This window comes from Cyprinus carpio, chromosome B19 (assembly GCF_018340385.1).
Source record: "Cyprinus carpio isolate SPL01 chromosome B19, ASM1834038v1, whole genome shotgun sequence".
Classification (NCBI taxonomy): Eukaryota; Metazoa; Chordata; class Actinopteri; order Cypriniformes; family Cyprinidae; genus Cyprinus; species Cyprinus carpio.
This window is the reverse complement of record NC_056615.1, coordinates 11,925,471-11,943,697: the sequence shown is the minus strand read 5'-3', so window position 1 is coordinate 11,943,697 and position 18,227 is coordinate 11,925,471. Positions and strand designations below refer to the sequence as shown.

The following is an 18,227-nucleotide window of genomic DNA, read 5'->3' as shown; positions in this document are numbered from 1 at the left end:
AAACTGCTCTGAATAGTACAGCTCTCAGTGGCCGAGCTCTTGAGGAATCCAGAGGCTGGAGTTGAATTGGTTTTGTTCGCGTGAAGCTTTTCAATGCATTGTGGGACAGGAATTAATAATGAGGCACAGTGTTCTCCGTTATCCCAGCCTTGGACTCAAGCTGATCAGGGACGTCTACATAGCAGCCCTGTGTTGGAGAGATAGAGACTAGCCCTGTCCCCCCTTTTGGCAGCCACCCAAGGGACTTGCCATGCTCATAAAAACACAATGCTCACTGTTCAGGCTCTGAGCAAATGGTGGTCACGTGCAAACGTAACAGCTCCAGACACATTGGTGTCTTTGGCACAGAGCAGGTGCCGGTGGCTTCAGACTACAGGAAGTGACTAGAGGGAAAGAGCCTCCCAAAGCTGCTGCCTAAAACAGTTCATTAATTTAAAGGCACCACTAAGAGTGATAAAAATAAAACATCTTGTTGCTTCCAGTTTATGACCCTTTTAATATGAAAATGTTTCTGCCTAAATTTGTTATCTGTTTCAATGAAATGGCTAATTATAAAATGGTTCAAAATTATCCAAATTTGGCACATTTGTCCTCGCATGTCATTTAGCCATGTACTTCCTCTTATCGCACCACAAATGGCTTTCAGCTTTCCTTTGACTTTGCTTTACTCTCTCTGCCCACTTCCAGTCATTAACTGTGGAGATCCTGGAGTGCCAGCTAATGGTATCAGATTGGGCAGTGACTTCACGTACAACCACACTGTGAGCTTCCAGTGTTCACCAGGTTTCACTATGGATGCCGATCGTGCCTCCATGCTCATCTGCACCAAGGATCGCACATGGAACGCCACCAAGCCAGTTTGCAAAGGTTCGAGTATACCTCTTGTGAATGGAAGCTTCCTGTGTACTTCCAAATGATTGGGCTCTTGCGCTATAGGCTATGTTGTTGTAGTTTAGTGCAACATGACTGATTGTCTGTGTCCTCTCACAGCCATTGTGTGTGGAGCACCTCCCAGCATCCCGAATGGTCAGGTGGTGGGCTCTGACTTCCAGTGGGGGTCCAGCATTAGTTATACCTGTAATCAGGGTTACCAGCTTTCCCTTCCCACTATCCTCACCTGCCAGGGCATAGGAAACTGGAGTGGCGAACGGCCACAGTGTTTTCGTAAGTGTGATTTTTTTTTTTTTTTTTAAAGGCTTTAATTACAATTTGAGGTTTACCAGAAATGTTTATAAGCATTTAAATCCACATATAATATTTTTAAGTGGATGTTTCTATATTTTAGCTGTATGTTTTGACTGATGGTGGCAATACCGTATAGTATAATAATTTCTTTCTCTGCAGCTGTATTTTGTGGAGATCCAGGGACACCAGCCCAGGGCAAGCGAGAAGACAGAGGGTTCACATACCTGTCCTCTGTTTCATTCTCATGTTACCCACCTTTGATCCTGGTTGGCTCTGCTCGCCGTTACTGCCAATACGATGGAACCTGGAGTGGAACCCAGCCATCTTGCATAGGTCAGCTGATGTATTCATGCTGTCCTCACACTTAAAATATAAAAAAATAAATAAAACATAGTTCTGACAAATTATTTTATTGCAAAATAATAATAAAAAAAAAAGTGATTGTTGGTTTTGGCTGGTTTTGTTTTCGCAAACCTGGCAACCCTGCACATTACAATTCAAAAGTTCTTTTTTTTTTTTTTTTTTTAAGAACCACCTTCAGATTTATTTATTGATAAATACAGTAAAAACAATGAAATTGTGAAATATTTTGCAATTTAAAATAAGTGTTTTCTGTTTTATTATTTTAAAATGTAATTTTTCCTGTGGTGGCAAAGTAGAATTGCTCTGATTATTATTTATTTATTTATTTAACACAGATCCCAGTCACACCAGCTGTGTAGATCCTGGCATTCCTCTCTTTGGCCACCAGAACAACTCTCAAGGCTACCAGGTGCTAACCACATCAAACCAAGGCTGTTACCAGTTCATCTCAAACACATTTTTTCTTGTCATTTATTGACTATTTGTGTGTTTGTATCAACAGATTGGTAGTTCAGTGTACTACAGCTGCAGAAAGGGCCATCTCCTTCTAGGCTCCATCTCTCGGACATGTTTGCCCAACCTCACCTGGAGTGGCATGCAGCCTGAGTGCATCGGTTAGCCGCAATTTGGCAAACATATTAGTTTGACTTTACTGTTACTATACATTTTTGTTTTTAAATAGTAAACAAAAAAAGATATTTCTTGAAAATAATTTGAAGTGATGAATAAAGCAGAGCATCCTTTTCTGATTTCATTTAAATTTAATGCTTATTTAGTGTTTTTGTTTTTGTTTGTTTTTACACAATACTCCCTCCACAATTAAAGATTCTCTCTCTCCTTTCTCTCCTCAGCTCATCACTGTAATCAGCCGGAGCTTCCTGCACAGGCAGATGTTGGTGCCATAGAGCTGCCATCTCTGGGTTATACGCTCATCTACGCCTGTCAGCCTGGTTTCTACCTTGCTGGAGGGTCTGAACACCGCACCTGCAGAGCTGATGGCAGCTGGACAGGGAAACCTCCATTGTGTGCACGTATGTACAAACTACTTTATAAATGCGTGTGTGAGCCCACAAACCAAAATATACGGAATTAAAATCTTGTTTTTTCATGCAAATGTAAAAGAAATTGATCGATTGGCTTTGAGCGTGTTCATACCACATGTGTTTTGGTGCAGCCCATCTGCTTGATATACAGACTTGATGATTTACCGTATTCAACCACTTTGTGATTTTTCTTCTTTACAAATGTTGATAAATGGCCACATCCATCTGTTTCATCTCCAATACCGGTGTGATCGCTGTGCCCAATTCATCATGTTATTGTTGAAATTTCATATTAGTAGAGCTCTGATTAGCCCAGTGGAATGCATTGATTTGGTTCTGGAAAGCCCAGACTGCTATAAAATATCATCAGATAAACAGTTCCCATACAGTATTTACCATGCCGACTGTGAGCGTATAAGGCAGAAAAAAAAGATAAACAATTTCCCTTTTACTCTGCTGAAGGAGGATGGCATTAGTCTCAAGTTAAACCCTAAATGCATCATAGTCTAGTAGTTGCTGAATTTTTTTATAATAAAGCTGAAAGTAGGGTTCTGGCCTTTTGCAGTGGAAGGATATTAACAGCACCTGTGGGAGACCAGAGAGAGAGAGACAACATAGTTGTATGACATCTAATGAAGCTGTTTATCCCCCACTGTGTGTGTCCCATCATCTTATAATGTCCTGCGAAGTAGACGTCACAGGGTATTCAGATATATTAAGTGAAATTCCAAATCATAGAAAGTCTTTATGTTCTGCCCATATGGTCATGTAAGCATGTTTGTTAGTACTGCTTTGGAAAGGTCAATGTCATGTGACACCCTATAAACTGTATTTACTTGTCCTATAGCTGATAACAGACCAAGCGGTAAAACTGTAGGAACCGTGCAAGAGCCGCCCAACACAAAGCAACCCGGTAAGTTTCACTGTCTACCATAAATTAAAGTAATCTTTTAATGCAAGGCAAGTTAATTAAATATTCCCCTAAAATATTTTAGTCACTTGAATGTATAATACAGTAGCTCTTGTTTTTGTTTCTCTCATTGTGTTGTTCTTTTCTGTGCCTCTATCTCAGTGCCAAGTGGGGTGTTTGCTAAGAACTCTCTTTGGAGGGGTTCATACGAATATCTAGGGAAGAAGCAGCCAGCAATGCTTAGCATAACTGCTTTTGAACCATTCAGCAATCGGGTCAATGGCACTCTCCTGGACCACAGCGGAGTACAGCTCAATCTGGCTGGTGAGTGTTTTTTATTTTAACCTCACAACACATTTTACCAACCACTCATTTGTGACACTTCAGCAGCAAGGTAATGCCAATTTTACTGGCTTGTACTGCCTCTAGCACTGTTTTGTGTAGGAAAAAGTTGAGCCAAAAATGAATAATCTGTATTTGTTATGTACTCCAAACATTTTTTTTTCTTCATGGAGCATAAAAGGAGATATGTCTAAAGCCTGGAATACACTACACAACTTTTAAAATCTGAACAGATTTTCAAACGCTAAACAATCATGCACTTGTTAACTTTGTAAATTGTTACAGAGAGAGAAAAAAAAAAAACTGGACATCAATCATACACTAAATGACTGAGCATCACACACTACTAGACTTTCAAGGCATTCCTAATACAACAAACTTGTTGCCATGAGACAAGTAATAAATGAAAACAATATTTTTTTCTACAATCGGCTCAAAATATCAAACAAGTTTGATATCTTCCAAATGGATGGAATCATAGTCTGAGGCTAGTCTGTGACTATCATGCACTATGCAATTTTTATGAAATCTGTCAATGCAATCTGCAGACTGGCTTTGACATTTGCCAACTAGACTATGTGCTTTTTATTTTTCATCTGTACTCCGTAAATTTAATACGCAATGAAAATGTTACTATTAATGTAAAGTAAATCGTACTAGTCTCATTAATGTTACATTGAGTCAATCCATATAAAAACCAACCCACATGCAAAAAGTAAGGACTTTTAAGTTTTTTTGCGAGCACTTATGACAACCATCGCCACTCCTCACCATTTCTGCAGGTACCTATAAGAAAGAAGAAGCCCAGTTGTTGCTGCAGGTGTATCAGATTCGAGGTCCTGTGGAGATCTTCGTTAACAAGTTCAAAATTGACAACTGGGCCTTGGATGGACATGTATGTATATTCTTCTTTCCCTTTCCTCTGATCTTCCCCGTAGTTGTAACAGGAAGCCCTTGTGTGCTTTACATCCATAGAGTCATTATCCTGACGTTTTGAAATGAAGACTCCCTGCAGTGTGAAACGTGGAAGTAATAATCATTGTGATGGTTCTACAGATTTTCCACGTTGTAATGGATTAGATTCAAATAGATTGTTTGCTTTGAAGATATTAGGCAACCGCAGATCAAATATTTGAACCACGTATATGTGATTTAACTTGACCTAGCCTTCCGATTGGCTTACACTGTACATAAGTGGACTGGTTACTAAGAAACAGAAGCATCTTACATTTGATTTCAACAGCCATGCTATAATGTAGATGCAAGTCCTTTCTCCTTCATGGTTTGACTCCATGCAGATGTAGTCCTCTTAAAATCATGCTCTTGCTTTGAAAGGTGGACATTTCTGAACCTTTACTGAAACCTGAGAGTGCACAAAGTGTACTTCAGTACTCACAGGCTGATGTAAGGGCTCTTGTATAGGGCCAGAACTTGGGCTGCTTGTAGCTACTGAAACCCTCGACCACACACACTCACGCACACACACACACACACACACAGCTTGTCACTCCTGGGGATAGAAGAGAACCGACAAAGTTTTTCTTTTAATTAAAACGTCAGTTAAATCATTGCTGGGTAATCAGGGCCAGACGTCTCTACCCCCCTCCAATGCACTTGGAACAAGCACCTGGGAGAGTGTAATTAAAAGTGTGGGTCATGAGTGTGTGGCTCTTGTGTGTGTGTGTGTGTGTGTGTTCATGTAAGAGAGAGCGATAGAGAAAGAACAAGAGGTAAAGCAGGAGGGAGAAAGCTAGTTTTATATGTGTTTGTATGTGGATTTGTACACTTTTTATGCCTCAGCAAGGAATGATGGGGAAAGAAAATGTCAAACATAAGTAGTCTTTCACATCACTGACACATTTTACCTTTCAGTGGCTCATTTGTGACATTTTGAAAATTCTTTTTACTTACGGATTTGTACTTTTCTCCACAGGTGTCATTCATGCCTTCTTCTGATTCATTTGTGTACCAAGGATTTGTTCGAGGAAAAGGCTTCGGCCAGTTTGGACTTCAGAGGCTGGGTATGTGTGCTTGTCTTATAGGACTGTAAAATCTAATTTGTTAAAGGGACAAAATTAAAAAGTACTTAATGTCTTTCCAAACCCCTAAGACTTTTGTTCATCTTCTAAACACAAATAAGCTTTCGAATGGAGAGACAGAAATATCTAAAGCTTCAAAGACAGACAGAAGTGTGTTATGGTTTGGAACAACATATTGACAGAAATAAATGACAGAAATTATAGCAGCATTAAATCATGTCATGTTCATCACTTCCTTCTGTTGAATTGAGTCCCCCTGGGACCCCAAACTGATGTTCAGTGTACTAGCTTAGCATAGCACTAACTCAACTTATACCCAATGCAAGTGATTGATTATATGATGATATAAATGAAAATAATTAATTTAATTACACTGTTCTCTTTCATGCTTGATTCCGATTGATTCATTATAACAAAACGTAATACAGGGGTTTATCTGTGTCAGGTCTAGATGGGATGCTTAATACAAATCAAACCATGATTAATTTGCATATAGATGTTTCAGCATTTTAAGCTGGCAAGGTATTTTAACATTGAATAAAATACACACTTCAGCTTTAATGTTGTAGTGAAAAGGTCAAGTGTGTATCGTTTCCTCAGATATCAGTTATCAAGTATATGTTTAAAATGATATATACTGCCAATGCCGCCTACAACATCTATCATGTATTATTATAATACAGTTTAGTAGGAGAGAAAGGCAAACTGGGGTTGGTGTAAGTATCTGGTGTACAGCTTGTGGAGGCCAAACTGTGAACGGTCTGTCAAATCCTGCCATAATGAAACAGGCGCGCCTTCATCTATAAACGACAGCTGTATAGACTCCTATCCCAACATCGTCAGACAGATTGAGCAAACAGAAGATTTATTAATAAGAGGGGCTGTAGTGGAAAAAGCGTGTGTGTGTGTGTGTGCACGCGCACACACCCATATTCCATCATTTCATGTTGGTTTGATGAGCTGGCTCTATTGAGTTAGTTAATTGAATCTCCCACTTGCAGCCTTGATGTTATTGGGAAGATTTTTGGCATTGTCTGATGAACAGGTGCACTGACACTCTCTCGTTGTTTAGGAAAGCTCTGTGGTCGGAATTGAAAAGTGAATTCAAAATGACTTCATCTTTGCCGTGTCTTGATATCTGTAATTAAAAAGCATTGTCAAGATAATGCAGTTTGACATCTCCCAAAAACAAGTCCCCCAGTTGAGTTATACAAAACAGTGAGATGTGAAGTTTGCCCATTTATTTGATTAATTTCTTATTTGTTGAATGGTTTCGAATCAATTCGAACACATGCTTTAGCAAAAAGCTTTTCACTTGTGGTTAGTTAATGTTAATAATACCTCGATACAGAAATCAATCATATATTCCTGTATTGTTTGAAAAGGTAAAAGCAATATTTTGTAAATGCTTTATTTGTATGTTCTTTTACAGAGGGCATTGATCCAACTGACGAGAATCCAGTCTATAACTTTGCCTCCAATAGCAGTTCAGTGGCAGCAGCCATTTTAGTGCCTTTTATTGCCATGATCATAGCAGGCTTCGCTCTGTATCTCTACAAACACAGGTACAGCACTACACCAAAGATGTATTGCTCACTGTACATTGATTTTTGTGGTTTATTATGAATCACTCTTCCAGAATATTTGGTAATATGTCTTGTTTACTTGCAGAAAAAGGCCCAAAGTACCCTTCAATGGTTACGCCGGCCATGAGAACACCAACGGAAGAGCCACTTTCGAGAACCCTATGTATGACCGTAACATCCAGCCCACTGATATCATGGCTAATGAGACAGAGTTCACGGTCAGCACAGTGTGCACAGCAGTATAGCGACCGCTCTAGTCAAAGGTGAGTCTTCAACAAGAGAGATCTGTTCTTAGTGAACTGCCTACATAAAGATTTGACTTCAATACAGGTAACGTAAGAGGAATGACACAATACACTAATAAACATGTTTCAGGTCATGATCAGAACCGCGTTTGCCTCTATATACCTTCACATCAGAAGTGTTCATAGGGAGTCCCCTAGATTTTGGAACGGAGCTAGTAATTTGTTTTTGTGAAACATTATACTAACTTTGTGAATTATGAGCTGGTTACAGTCTGATATTTGTTGAATTTACTTTTTTTTCTTTTCTAGAAGAACTTGTTTCAAGATTTCAAAGTCATAGCGTGACCTTAGCATTCTGCATCCACATCTAGCATGCTTCATTAGACTACTGTACAAACTAGAATGGTGTCAGGGATGAAAAGGTCATTGGCGAACAAAGTTGAAATCTTGCGGTGTAATAAGCCGAATGAGGACAAAGACCTCAGGGAAAAGGAAAAAATCAATATATCCTCACATAGTTACTTTGGAATGATTTAGAGGCATCATTTGCTGTATATTTCTGCTATTATACACAAACTGCCTTCTCAGCATATAGTTTGTTTGAATGTTGAGTAGGGAGTGGGGGAATTAAAACTAGAGAAATTTGACTTCTAAAACTGACTTTATCGCCCTAGTTTTGCCCTCAGACAAAATGGAAAACAAACTGCTGAGGCAAGGGGATAAGGATAAAGAAGTATTGAATTTTTATTCATTTATTTCAGCTGTTATACTCTCTTCCAAGAGGTTTTTTTTTTTTTTTTTTTTATAAAGAGCACCTAATCTAAGCCGCCAACTATGAACTTGGGCGGGATTTGTAATTGGTTTCCCCCTGTATCCCATGTATTTAAATCTGTTCTGCTGATTTGAACCTGAAAAATTTATTTGTCGTGCTTTTCTGCTTTTTCGCTACTTTTTCCCTTTTTCACCATGTCCATCTGTGTTTTTTTTTTTTATATATATCTTCCTTTCCCATCAATGCTGGGCAGTAACTACTAAAAAGTACTAAAAGTAGCATTGCTATTGACATCTTTCAGTATCCTAGCAGTACCTCAGCTGTTTTTAAAATAGATTTTCCAGGAATATATTTTTTTTTTTATTTTTTATTTTTATGTATCTGTGCAAAATACATGGCAGAACATTTCAGCTATGAATTTTCATCATTTAGGGGCTCAGTGATACAGAATTGATGGCCATTTCCTTTTTTTTTTTTTTTTTTTTTTTTTTTTGCAGTTTTTATTAGGACAGGACCATGTAGAGCTGACAGGAAATGAAGTGGGAGAGAGGAAGGGGTTGGGATCATGAAAGGGATTTGAACTCGGGTCGCCTATAACACAATAGCATTATGTTTCGGCGCACTGCCCACTAGGCTATTGGTGCCGACAGCCATTTTCATTTTTTACTTTACCACATTACTATAAGAATTGCAGCCCACAATTGAAAGTTGGATTTCAGTTAGCCTTTTTAAATAGCACTGTGCCTCTGCTTGTGCGATTAGTCTTCAAAAGATTTTCTGAGTTTGATGTTCATGTTTTGGGTTGTCATGTGGCTGAACCAATTGTAAGTGTTTACAATTTAAACTAAATTATAGTCATTTATAGTGTTATCTGTTGAATTTTGTATGTTTTTTTAATGAAAGTTTTTTGTATTTTATGTAAACAATTAAAAAAAAAAAATCTCTCCAATTGCTAAAATTTTGGCAAAATTGTGAGGGCCAAAAGTTCTATAGTCTGTATGGAATACAGTAGTTGTCAATAGTATACCGATATATAAAGAAGGTTTTTTCATACCAAGCAGCTTTCTGTTGGTCAACTCAGCAAATCCACACGACTGATTTGAACCCATTAAAAAAAAAAAATTGTATTAAGACTTTAAATGACTGGATTTTGCATGTGAAAATTTACAGAACAGTGGTAAATAAGACTTTACAGTAAATAGCTTCAATGTAGCTAGCTACTTTTTAGTATCTTCTAGTGTAGCTACTTAGTAGTTTAACTTTAAATAATGAGTAGCTTGAGAAATCTCAAAGTAGTTTATTCAAGACTGCTGACAAATGTGTCTTTTCTCTTCTCGTTTCATAGGCTGGATATAATCTTTCCGTCTTCACACAACTGTCCCCATAGTAAGAATGGGCCACATGGATGGACTAAAGAGGAGGATTTTTTTTTGTTTTTCATTTGTAAACAAATTCCAATTGTGACAAAGTGATAAACCTTGACAACGATGCTGTCAAAGCTCATCAACAGAGATGCACTGATAAAGAACCACGTCAGTGTTTGCTAGCTAAAGCTCTGTTCCTACACTCTTCTGCTGTCTCCTCTTTTTTCCTTCCGATGGAACGTCCTGTTTGACTGTGGCAGCGCAAAGGGACACGTGAAGCTCACAGCCGTCGCTTGCCAAAAAAAAAAAAAAAAGACGAGAGATACATTGTTCGGTCAAACGAAGGCCGAATTCTCAATCTTGAGTTGAAGGAAGTCTTCATGTGAGCAGGAAGTCACAAGAAGCATGTTGCTGGAGAGTTGAAGCTTTGTTTTACTTTTGTATCTTGAGTTCTTTCCATGGAGTGCGTTTTGGCTTGTTTTATCCCGTTTCCACCTTGAACTAAAATCAAAAGTGCAGACTTCACTGAGGACACTCTCTCTGACACCTTCCCCATCAGTTCCCTGAGTATGTAACGCCACAACTCGATCTGAAGTGAAGTGAGAGGCTTCTGAGGCTTATTAGAAGGCATGGATTCTTGCTGTAGTACCTCTCTTCTCATTTCAGGCTGAAGGAAAGAGTGTTCTCCCACCATCTTATCATGATCCTTGCTTGAAAATGGACAGTCCAACCCTTCAAGCATCCCAGCGGAGAACACAAAAAGACGTGTTTTGGTGTTCAGGGGCTTTATCTGCTGTCCTTTTCTTACTCTCACACTGACAGAAGAAAAGCAGCCCACATTGGAGGGTTGAATTTGTATTAGCCAGGTATTACCCAATTTGAACCCCCTCCTTGTGTGTTTGGATGGTCTTGGTTTGTGGGTTGGGATATCATGGTGAAGAACCGTTTGTTAGCATTTATAGTTCTTTGGATATCACTGAATGACAGGATCCAATGATTTTCATACATAGATTTAAAAAAGCAACACAGCCCTTGAAGAGTTGAAGTACAGAGGTAAATATAACTTGACATGTGTTTTTCGTAACCAGGGGAAGGTCTACTTTCGGTCCTCAAGTTCTGAAGTCAAGGATAAGGATGACGTGAAGGTTTTAGTCAAAAGGAGCCAACACCAAATGAGCATGAAAATATTTAATCTCTGTAGCTTTGTGTCATAATCTGTTTCCCTGCACATTCCTCCATGTCATCCATGCCCACGCCACACTTACGATAAGGAAAAGGGGCTTAGAAATCAAGCCTTAAAATACTAATCCAAGGCTGGTGGTTTATTTGCATGCATTTGCCCCAATAAATTGATGGAAAGGTTTGAAGATGAGCAACAGCTTGGGATGTTTGCAACTGAATAACTTACATGTTGTTGCGAAAGTGCACTGTATTCTGGGTGCAGCATCCTTTAACTGGCCGGTGTTATTGAGATTTGTAATTCAGTTATTGAATATTATTGCCTCCGCTTGTTTCTGCATCATTTGCTTCGATTTTCTTGTCCTACGACCTCTGTTATCTGATGTCGGCATTTACTTTCCAGTGGGCATTTAAATTCCTCCGGTTTATTTGCTGTCCTCTTCAGCTTCTGAAATCAATCATTGATATAATTGCTTTTACAGGTTTATTACTTTTGAAATCGGTAGCCTATCATGGTGGTGTTAATATGATATTACCCAGAGCTTGTTTCAATTGTAAGTTGATCGAAAAAGCAAAGATTGTATTTCCCCTTGGGATTTTATGGGCCAGGAGTTTAGCAGGTACATTATCTTCAAACTATTGACATTAACAAGACTGTCTTATAGCCGCTCTTTTTAGGAGAATTTCAGTGTAGATGGCATCTTAAAGCATTTTCCACATATCAGACATCATTGTGACATTCACTTGGTGTTTTACATTCTTACAATTACGTTTTACATCTCAGCAACCCGACAATAGCAATGCTGCCAGATTTATAATGCTGACATTAGAAATTGCTCCTTTTAAAATCCTCCAAAAAATGCACTTTGCTAGCGATAACACACAAAAATTCAAGGCACAAGGGCTTCAGAGTCATCACCTCGGCTTTATTTTTCATCTTTATGTGTAGATTAACCCAAAATGTTGTTGAGGTATCCAGGCAGCCTGTGTTTCATGCTTGTCCATCTGTTTCTCGTAACAGTGCCTTGGTAACTCTATATATGGTGTATCCAATCTCTTCTTATTGCTCCATTTTTATTATTATTGCACACTGGTCAAGAATTGCCAGTTACTAGGGGAGAATTTCAAAGATGCAGCTTCTTTTTTTCCTGGTAGAGAGTCAAGTCTTTGTTATTCTCGACAAAAATAACAACCAGCACCCCAAAACATGTCATTCATTTATATCTTCACAAATTCCTTTAGGTTAGAACCTGCACTTTAAGGGAGCAAGAAAACACTCTTTTATTTGGCCTTCATGCTAGCATGTGTCATGAGAGTATTCTTATATTGTGATTATTATTCATGTCGCAAAACCTACAGTGCTGCCATGCCAAAGTAAAAGGCATCAGCCTATTTTATATACATATATAGAGAGACTTCCAGCCAAAATCAAAAGCATTACAGCATTTATGATATTATTTATAGCATTTAGCAATGCTAACAGTGAATTAGCTGAAACACCCAGTTCAAGTCTGTAACCGTCATTGTATGGATGTGAAAAACTCTGCCTGGCAGCGCTGTGTATCATTTATACTCATCCCGACAGAATCACACATACATTCGTTAAAATGGAGTCCTGCACCTTCTCGAATATTACCTTCGGATATTTGTGATTAATATATATAGCAACCCTTTTCGTCCAAGTTTTTGTTGGCATGTGACAGTGAGCTTGAAGCAAAGATAATTGCGAAAACTGATGATCATGTCAAGAACACTTTGTAGTGTCAATGTTTTTATCTCATTTATCAGTCTTCAAAAAAAAAGATGAAAAGTTTGGACGTAGACGATATCAGGACTGCACTGAATGTATTTTTAATTTTGGAAATATCTATGCTATACTGCTATACATATGGTGAACATCCAACAAACTGCGTAACTAAGCCAGTCATGTTCCTTTTTTAAAAACATATCGGAAAAACAGCACCCCTAAAAGACTGCATATCAATATATTTGAATTGCACACTGCAGCTTATATTGAATAAGTATATGAAAATGTACTACAGGATGAACATATCAGTTTTGTGTGGAGGTCAATGTGAAAATATCTTGGTATGTACTTGTCCAGGTTCTTTTCATTCTTTTTTTTTTTCTTCTTCATTTTGAGAACCACAACCATGCATTTCTCTCCAGTCGGTAAGAGGTACGAGCCCAGCCTTGAAGGACTTTTAAAGGACTGCTCTGCTCTGGCTATCCAAAGCCTCAAGGAATACAGTCAGTCTTGAGTTACGTACTTGACCAAAAGGAATTTTTTGAACAGTGACTTTCAAACTTTCAAGGAACTTAATGGAGTGGTCCGTTGCGGATATCCAGACAGAGACTCTGATGCTGAAAGGAGAACTAATGAATAGAAACTTTTTTTGTACAGAGATATATTTTTATGGAAATAAATTTGTAATATAAAAAAGAGAAAGTGTATTGACAGATCTGTAAATGTTTTTCATTATTGTAGTACAAATGCTAGTGGGGATAATATATATATATATACATATATATATATATATACATATATATATATATATATATATATATATATATATACATATATATATATATATATATATATATATAACATATATATATATACATATATATACATATATATATATACATATATATATTATATACATATATATAATATATATAATATTTATACATATATACATATTTATACATATTTATTATTTTATTATTTTTTTTTTTATTATTTATATATATATTTATTTTTTTTTTATTTTTTAATTTTTTATTTTTATATACATATATACATATTTATATATATATACATATATATATATATATATATACATACATACAAAGACAAAATAAAGACAAAATAGTTTTTTTTTTTTTTTTGTAAATGTAAAAAAAATAAATATATCAGATTGTATATAGAAGTTTACATATTGTAAATATGTAATACCCAACATGGCTTGTCTGCAATATATAAAATGTATTTTATCTGTCTGTATATGATGCTTTGCATTGTGTTTAAGCTTATTCTACTTTCTTGAACTTGAAACCTATTTTGAAGTTTTTAAAATAAAAACTGAAAACATATATGTGCCTGCTATTTTCTCCATTGTGTGGAAGGTTTGGAACTTTGTGCATGATAATGCTTTATTCATTTTCCTCTAGTTGTCCTGTAGTGCACACAGTGGCTGTAAATGCAAGGCATTAAGGCACATTCAAATCCCATGTTTATGTAATATCTTGACTGCTGGGTTGCCTTTATCTGCTAGATTTTTAAAGCAGCTTTACATATTATGCTTAATATGTATGTTATAATTGTGTTTGTTTGATGGAATAAGAAAAAAATATAAATTCATATATATATGTGTGTGTGTGTGTGTGTGTGTGTGTGTACGTGTACTTAAGCATATGATTCCATTTCTATAGACTGCTGACATATTGTTGGCCAAAACCTTTTGGCCAAACTTTTTACTTTGCAATAATGTTTAGGCTATGTATTCTTTTGTGAAGATATGAATGAAGGAATCGTGAACTTGTTTTATGCATCAATCCAAAAGTCCATGGAAAAATCTTATTGGGATTTTGTCGAGGGAACCAGGGTAAAACTTACCTTCAGTTTGGCCTATAAAATACAGCAGTCTATCTGAAACCATTTTTCTTACCTTCTTACAAAAATGCCGCCTTTTATATCTGGCTGTTTAAGGGCAGTGAGGATGAATGAGAATCAATGGCAGATCTTTATTTTCTAATGTATAATCCGTATTGATGTAGTTTTCCCTTGCTCCTGTAGCATGTTGAGTCTTCTTTCTCAGTAGTAGTAGTTGTAGAACTATGACTTTATTATTTATTTGTGACTTGTTAGAGAGACCAGGGCCTCGTAACAGTGCTGTTTCTCTGTTCAGATTCCTGTCTCATGTGGATGTGAATAACAAGTGAGATTGGCAGGTCACTTTCCCCTTTAACTCCATGTGTCCTATGGAGCAGTACTGGCCTGTGTAATCTAGTGCATGTTGATTCTTTTTTCTTTTTTTCAGTAAATCAGAGGAGCGTATGATGATTGACAGCACATTTCTGTAACCAAAAAGCACTCTGTGTACTGTTTCTTCCATCTGAAATTTCATTCTTTCTCATGGTTGTAAGGCTACAGTGTCACGTAATGATTTGCTCCTAAATGACTCCAAAGTGCTTTTATAGGAAAGCTCCGGGTGCTTGTGCAGCTCTGATGAGTGTTCGGCACGCACTGTTAAACTGCTGGAGACTGTATCAGGAGGAGGCAAGTCCATTCATTCAAAGATGGATGGGAGGAAAAGGTAACTTTTATTCATTTCACTCATCATAAAGGCCTTTCGGTTCAAATTAATTTGAAGATTTTTGGTCTTTCCCAATGAATGTTAGTTATAGAGGAAGTGCTTGCATGACTGGAAATAGTTCCCAGAGCTAATTACAAACTTTAATAAAGACTTCTATGGCTTATACAGTATGAAATGATGCTGAAGGTAAATGACTGAGTGCTTCCATTAACAAATATGGTGACCTTGCCTTAAGAACAGCGAAGGGTGCACATTTTTAAATATGTACATTTAATTATTCAACTTTTTGGCAAAGTTTTGGTAACACCTTACAATAAGGTTCAACTAGTAGTTAACATAAGTTAACAGGAATTAACAATAAAAAATATATTTCTAAAGCATTTAGTACTCATAGGTTAATTTCAGTATCTACTAATAGATTATTAATAGACCTGAGCTAACTTGAACAGTTGTAATAGGACAGCTGAATTTGTATTAACTAATGTTAACAAAGATGAGCAAATACTACAACAATTTTTTGTTCATTGTTAGGCAGTGTTAATTAATGTGACTATTGTAAAGTGATGCATTTTTTTTCCACAATATTTGTCTGTTTTTTTGTAGCTCACCAATGTTCAACTGACAATTTTTTTTTAAACAATTGATGTAAGTGATAATTTAAATGTACCTGTTGTGCATTGACCCTGTTATTTATGTATGTATTTATTTATCCATCCACCCAAAAACAGCTACGTGTAGTATTATATCATACACATTTATAAATGTCTGCTATATATTCACTTAACCTAGCATAATTGCACTCTTGCAATATTGCTTAATTATAGCAGATATCATTTAGCATTTTAATTACCGTTATTAAAATGCTCATTGTTACAATGATTGCCTCTTAAACTAAAAGCAGTTGATACTGTGGGTGAAAAAGAGTCTTACCAGATTTCCTACCGGCGCTCATTTTAATGAGACACCTGAGCTGGTTTGTCTTTCACAAGTTTCGACAGATTTGAGGACAAACATTGAGACAGAGAAAGACCTAACTTTATTTAGAAATGAAACCCAGACTGAACGTTTAACAAAAGTAGAGTCATTTGCAGTGTTTATATGCTAGAATTATCTTCAAACATTTCTGAAATATCACCTTTGGGCGACAGTGATTTGATGCTCTTGATTAATGGTTAATTATTAGAATTTTTTGTCAGCCATAAAGTCGAAATTTCTTTTTTATTGGTTTAACAAAGCAAAATCATTCCAAGTACCCCCTGGAACTTGCTTAACTACCCCTTTGGGGTGCATGTAGCCCTGGTTGGGAATCCCTGCTGTACGACACCAAGCCTCTGGGTGTAATAACATTCTTTAGAAGCCACTTCTCTAGGAAATACAAATACTGTGGGAGTACAGATGGCGTTTTGATCGTTTATTATTTATTCAGTTCTTGTCATTAGTGTCTTCCAGCTCGTCTTCAGTAGTAGCTTGAGGGAGCAGACTTTTATCCAAACTTTTGCAACAATAGCATCTTGTAGGCTTAAAGTTTTGTCAAACCATGCCTGGGATGTATAATTAAAGGTAAAAAAAAAGCAGCACAGATCTCCCAGGGTTCCACGCACCTCCCACGCAGCACTAAGAATCAAACTGGAGATTCTGTTTGCTGCCAATGTCATTTTAATAACTTTTATTCACCAAAATTAACTCCATTTCAGAATGGGAGGCTTTTTCAGATGGGTTTACTTCAAGGCATTTTTGGTCATGAATCTCCTTTTAGTTTCACTGGGAGCAAGACAGCAGCCAAACCAAGTATAAGTCTTTAATTGGACACTCTCATCAGGTTGCACCGTCTGCTTCAAACACTGATGACTTGTTCCCACCAAGTGGTATGATTCAGTAGATTAAAGTAAATTCGGGACAGTACACCCTGATCTGGCTTGCGTTTCCCCTGGCAACAGTACCCTTACATGATAGGCCAGAAAGCAGCGATCAACTTCATTCTCACATGGAGAAGGAAGTGCAACATTGTGTGTATAAGTGTGTGAAAATATAAAATCATAAAATACACATTTGTGTGTGTGTGTGTTTGCGCGCACCAACACATGAGCAGCATGGCGTGACGAGTGAAGGAGACGCTTCATGTTTTTCTTCAGTGGAACAAAGATAGTTTTAAAAAAATCCCTGTTTAATGTCCATTCAGTGCAATAAAACTAAGTGTGGTCCAGTGTTCTTGTAGATCTTGTAGTGTTCTTGTCTGCTCATCTGCATTGTACACTCTTGAAAATAAATGCTCCCAAAAAAAAAAAAAATGAACAGTGAAGCCATAGAAAAGGGGGTTTCCAAAGTAACATTCAGTGAAAGAAAAAAAAAAAAAAGAAAGAAAGTTACATAGATGTTATGGTTCTTCACAGAACTATAGATGCCATTAAAGAACCTTTTTTAGTGGGCAGCGCGCCCACATATTGTGTCGTTGAGTTATGGGCGGCCCAAGTTCGAAACCGAGCTCGAGGACCGTTCCTTAACCCCCCACCCCCCCTCCCACTTTGCTTTCTGTCATTACACTGTCCTATTTAATCTATATAATCTATTTTATCTAAAAGGCAAAAAAAAAAAAGCCAAAAATAAATCTAAAAAAAAGAACCTTTCTTCCTAAATTCTTTTATGCAATAAAAATAGCAATAGAAAGGTTCCATAGATGTTCTATCTGGAGCCAAACAAAGAACATTTACTTTTAGGTGTGTATGAAAAAAAAACTTCAAGATATATTCTTTAGTGTTTCACAGAATAAAGAAAGTCATACAGGTTTGTTCCAATGTTATTTTGAACGTGGGGTGACTAATGGTCGACTGATGGCGACGGGTGCTTGGTTAGGTTAAACTCTGCTCTTGATTGATTAAATCA

General features: G+C 37.0%; 1 protein-coding gene across 2 annotated transcripts in view; it reads left to right on the top strand.

The window, feature by feature from the left end:
- Positions 1 to 13,072, top strand: part of csmd2 (CUB and Sushi multiple domains 2) — a 285,162-nt gene extending 272,090 nt beyond the window's left edge. For both annotated transcript variants that reach the window (XM_042745309.1, XM_042745310.1), the window contains 13 exons: positions 688 to 867; positions 991 to 1,164; positions 1,345 to 1,518; positions 1,884 to 1,957; positions 2,051 to 2,162; positions 2,400 to 2,579; positions 3,439 to 3,504; positions 3,664 to 3,825; positions 4,626 to 4,738; positions 5,777 to 5,864; positions 7,315 to 7,447; positions 7,554 to 7,731; positions 9,831 to 13,072. In XM_042745309.1, coding sequence (XP_042601243.1) covers positions 688 to 867; positions 991 to 1,164; positions 1,345 to 1,518; positions 1,884 to 1,957; positions 2,051 to 2,162; positions 2,400 to 2,579; positions 3,439 to 3,504; positions 3,664 to 3,825; positions 4,626 to 4,738; positions 5,777 to 5,864; positions 7,315 to 7,447; positions 7,554 to 7,713 — 1,616 coding nt within the window. In that variant the 3' untranslated portion in view covers positions 7,714 to 7,731; positions 9,831 to 13,072. The remainder of the gene's footprint in view (positions 1 to 687; positions 868 to 990; positions 1,165 to 1,344; positions 1,519 to 1,883; positions 1,958 to 2,050; positions 2,163 to 2,399; positions 2,580 to 3,438; positions 3,505 to 3,663; positions 3,826 to 4,625; positions 4,739 to 5,776; positions 5,865 to 7,314; positions 7,448 to 7,553; positions 7,732 to 9,830) is intronic.
- The last annotated feature ends 5,155 nt before the right edge of the window (positions 13,073 to 18,227 follow it).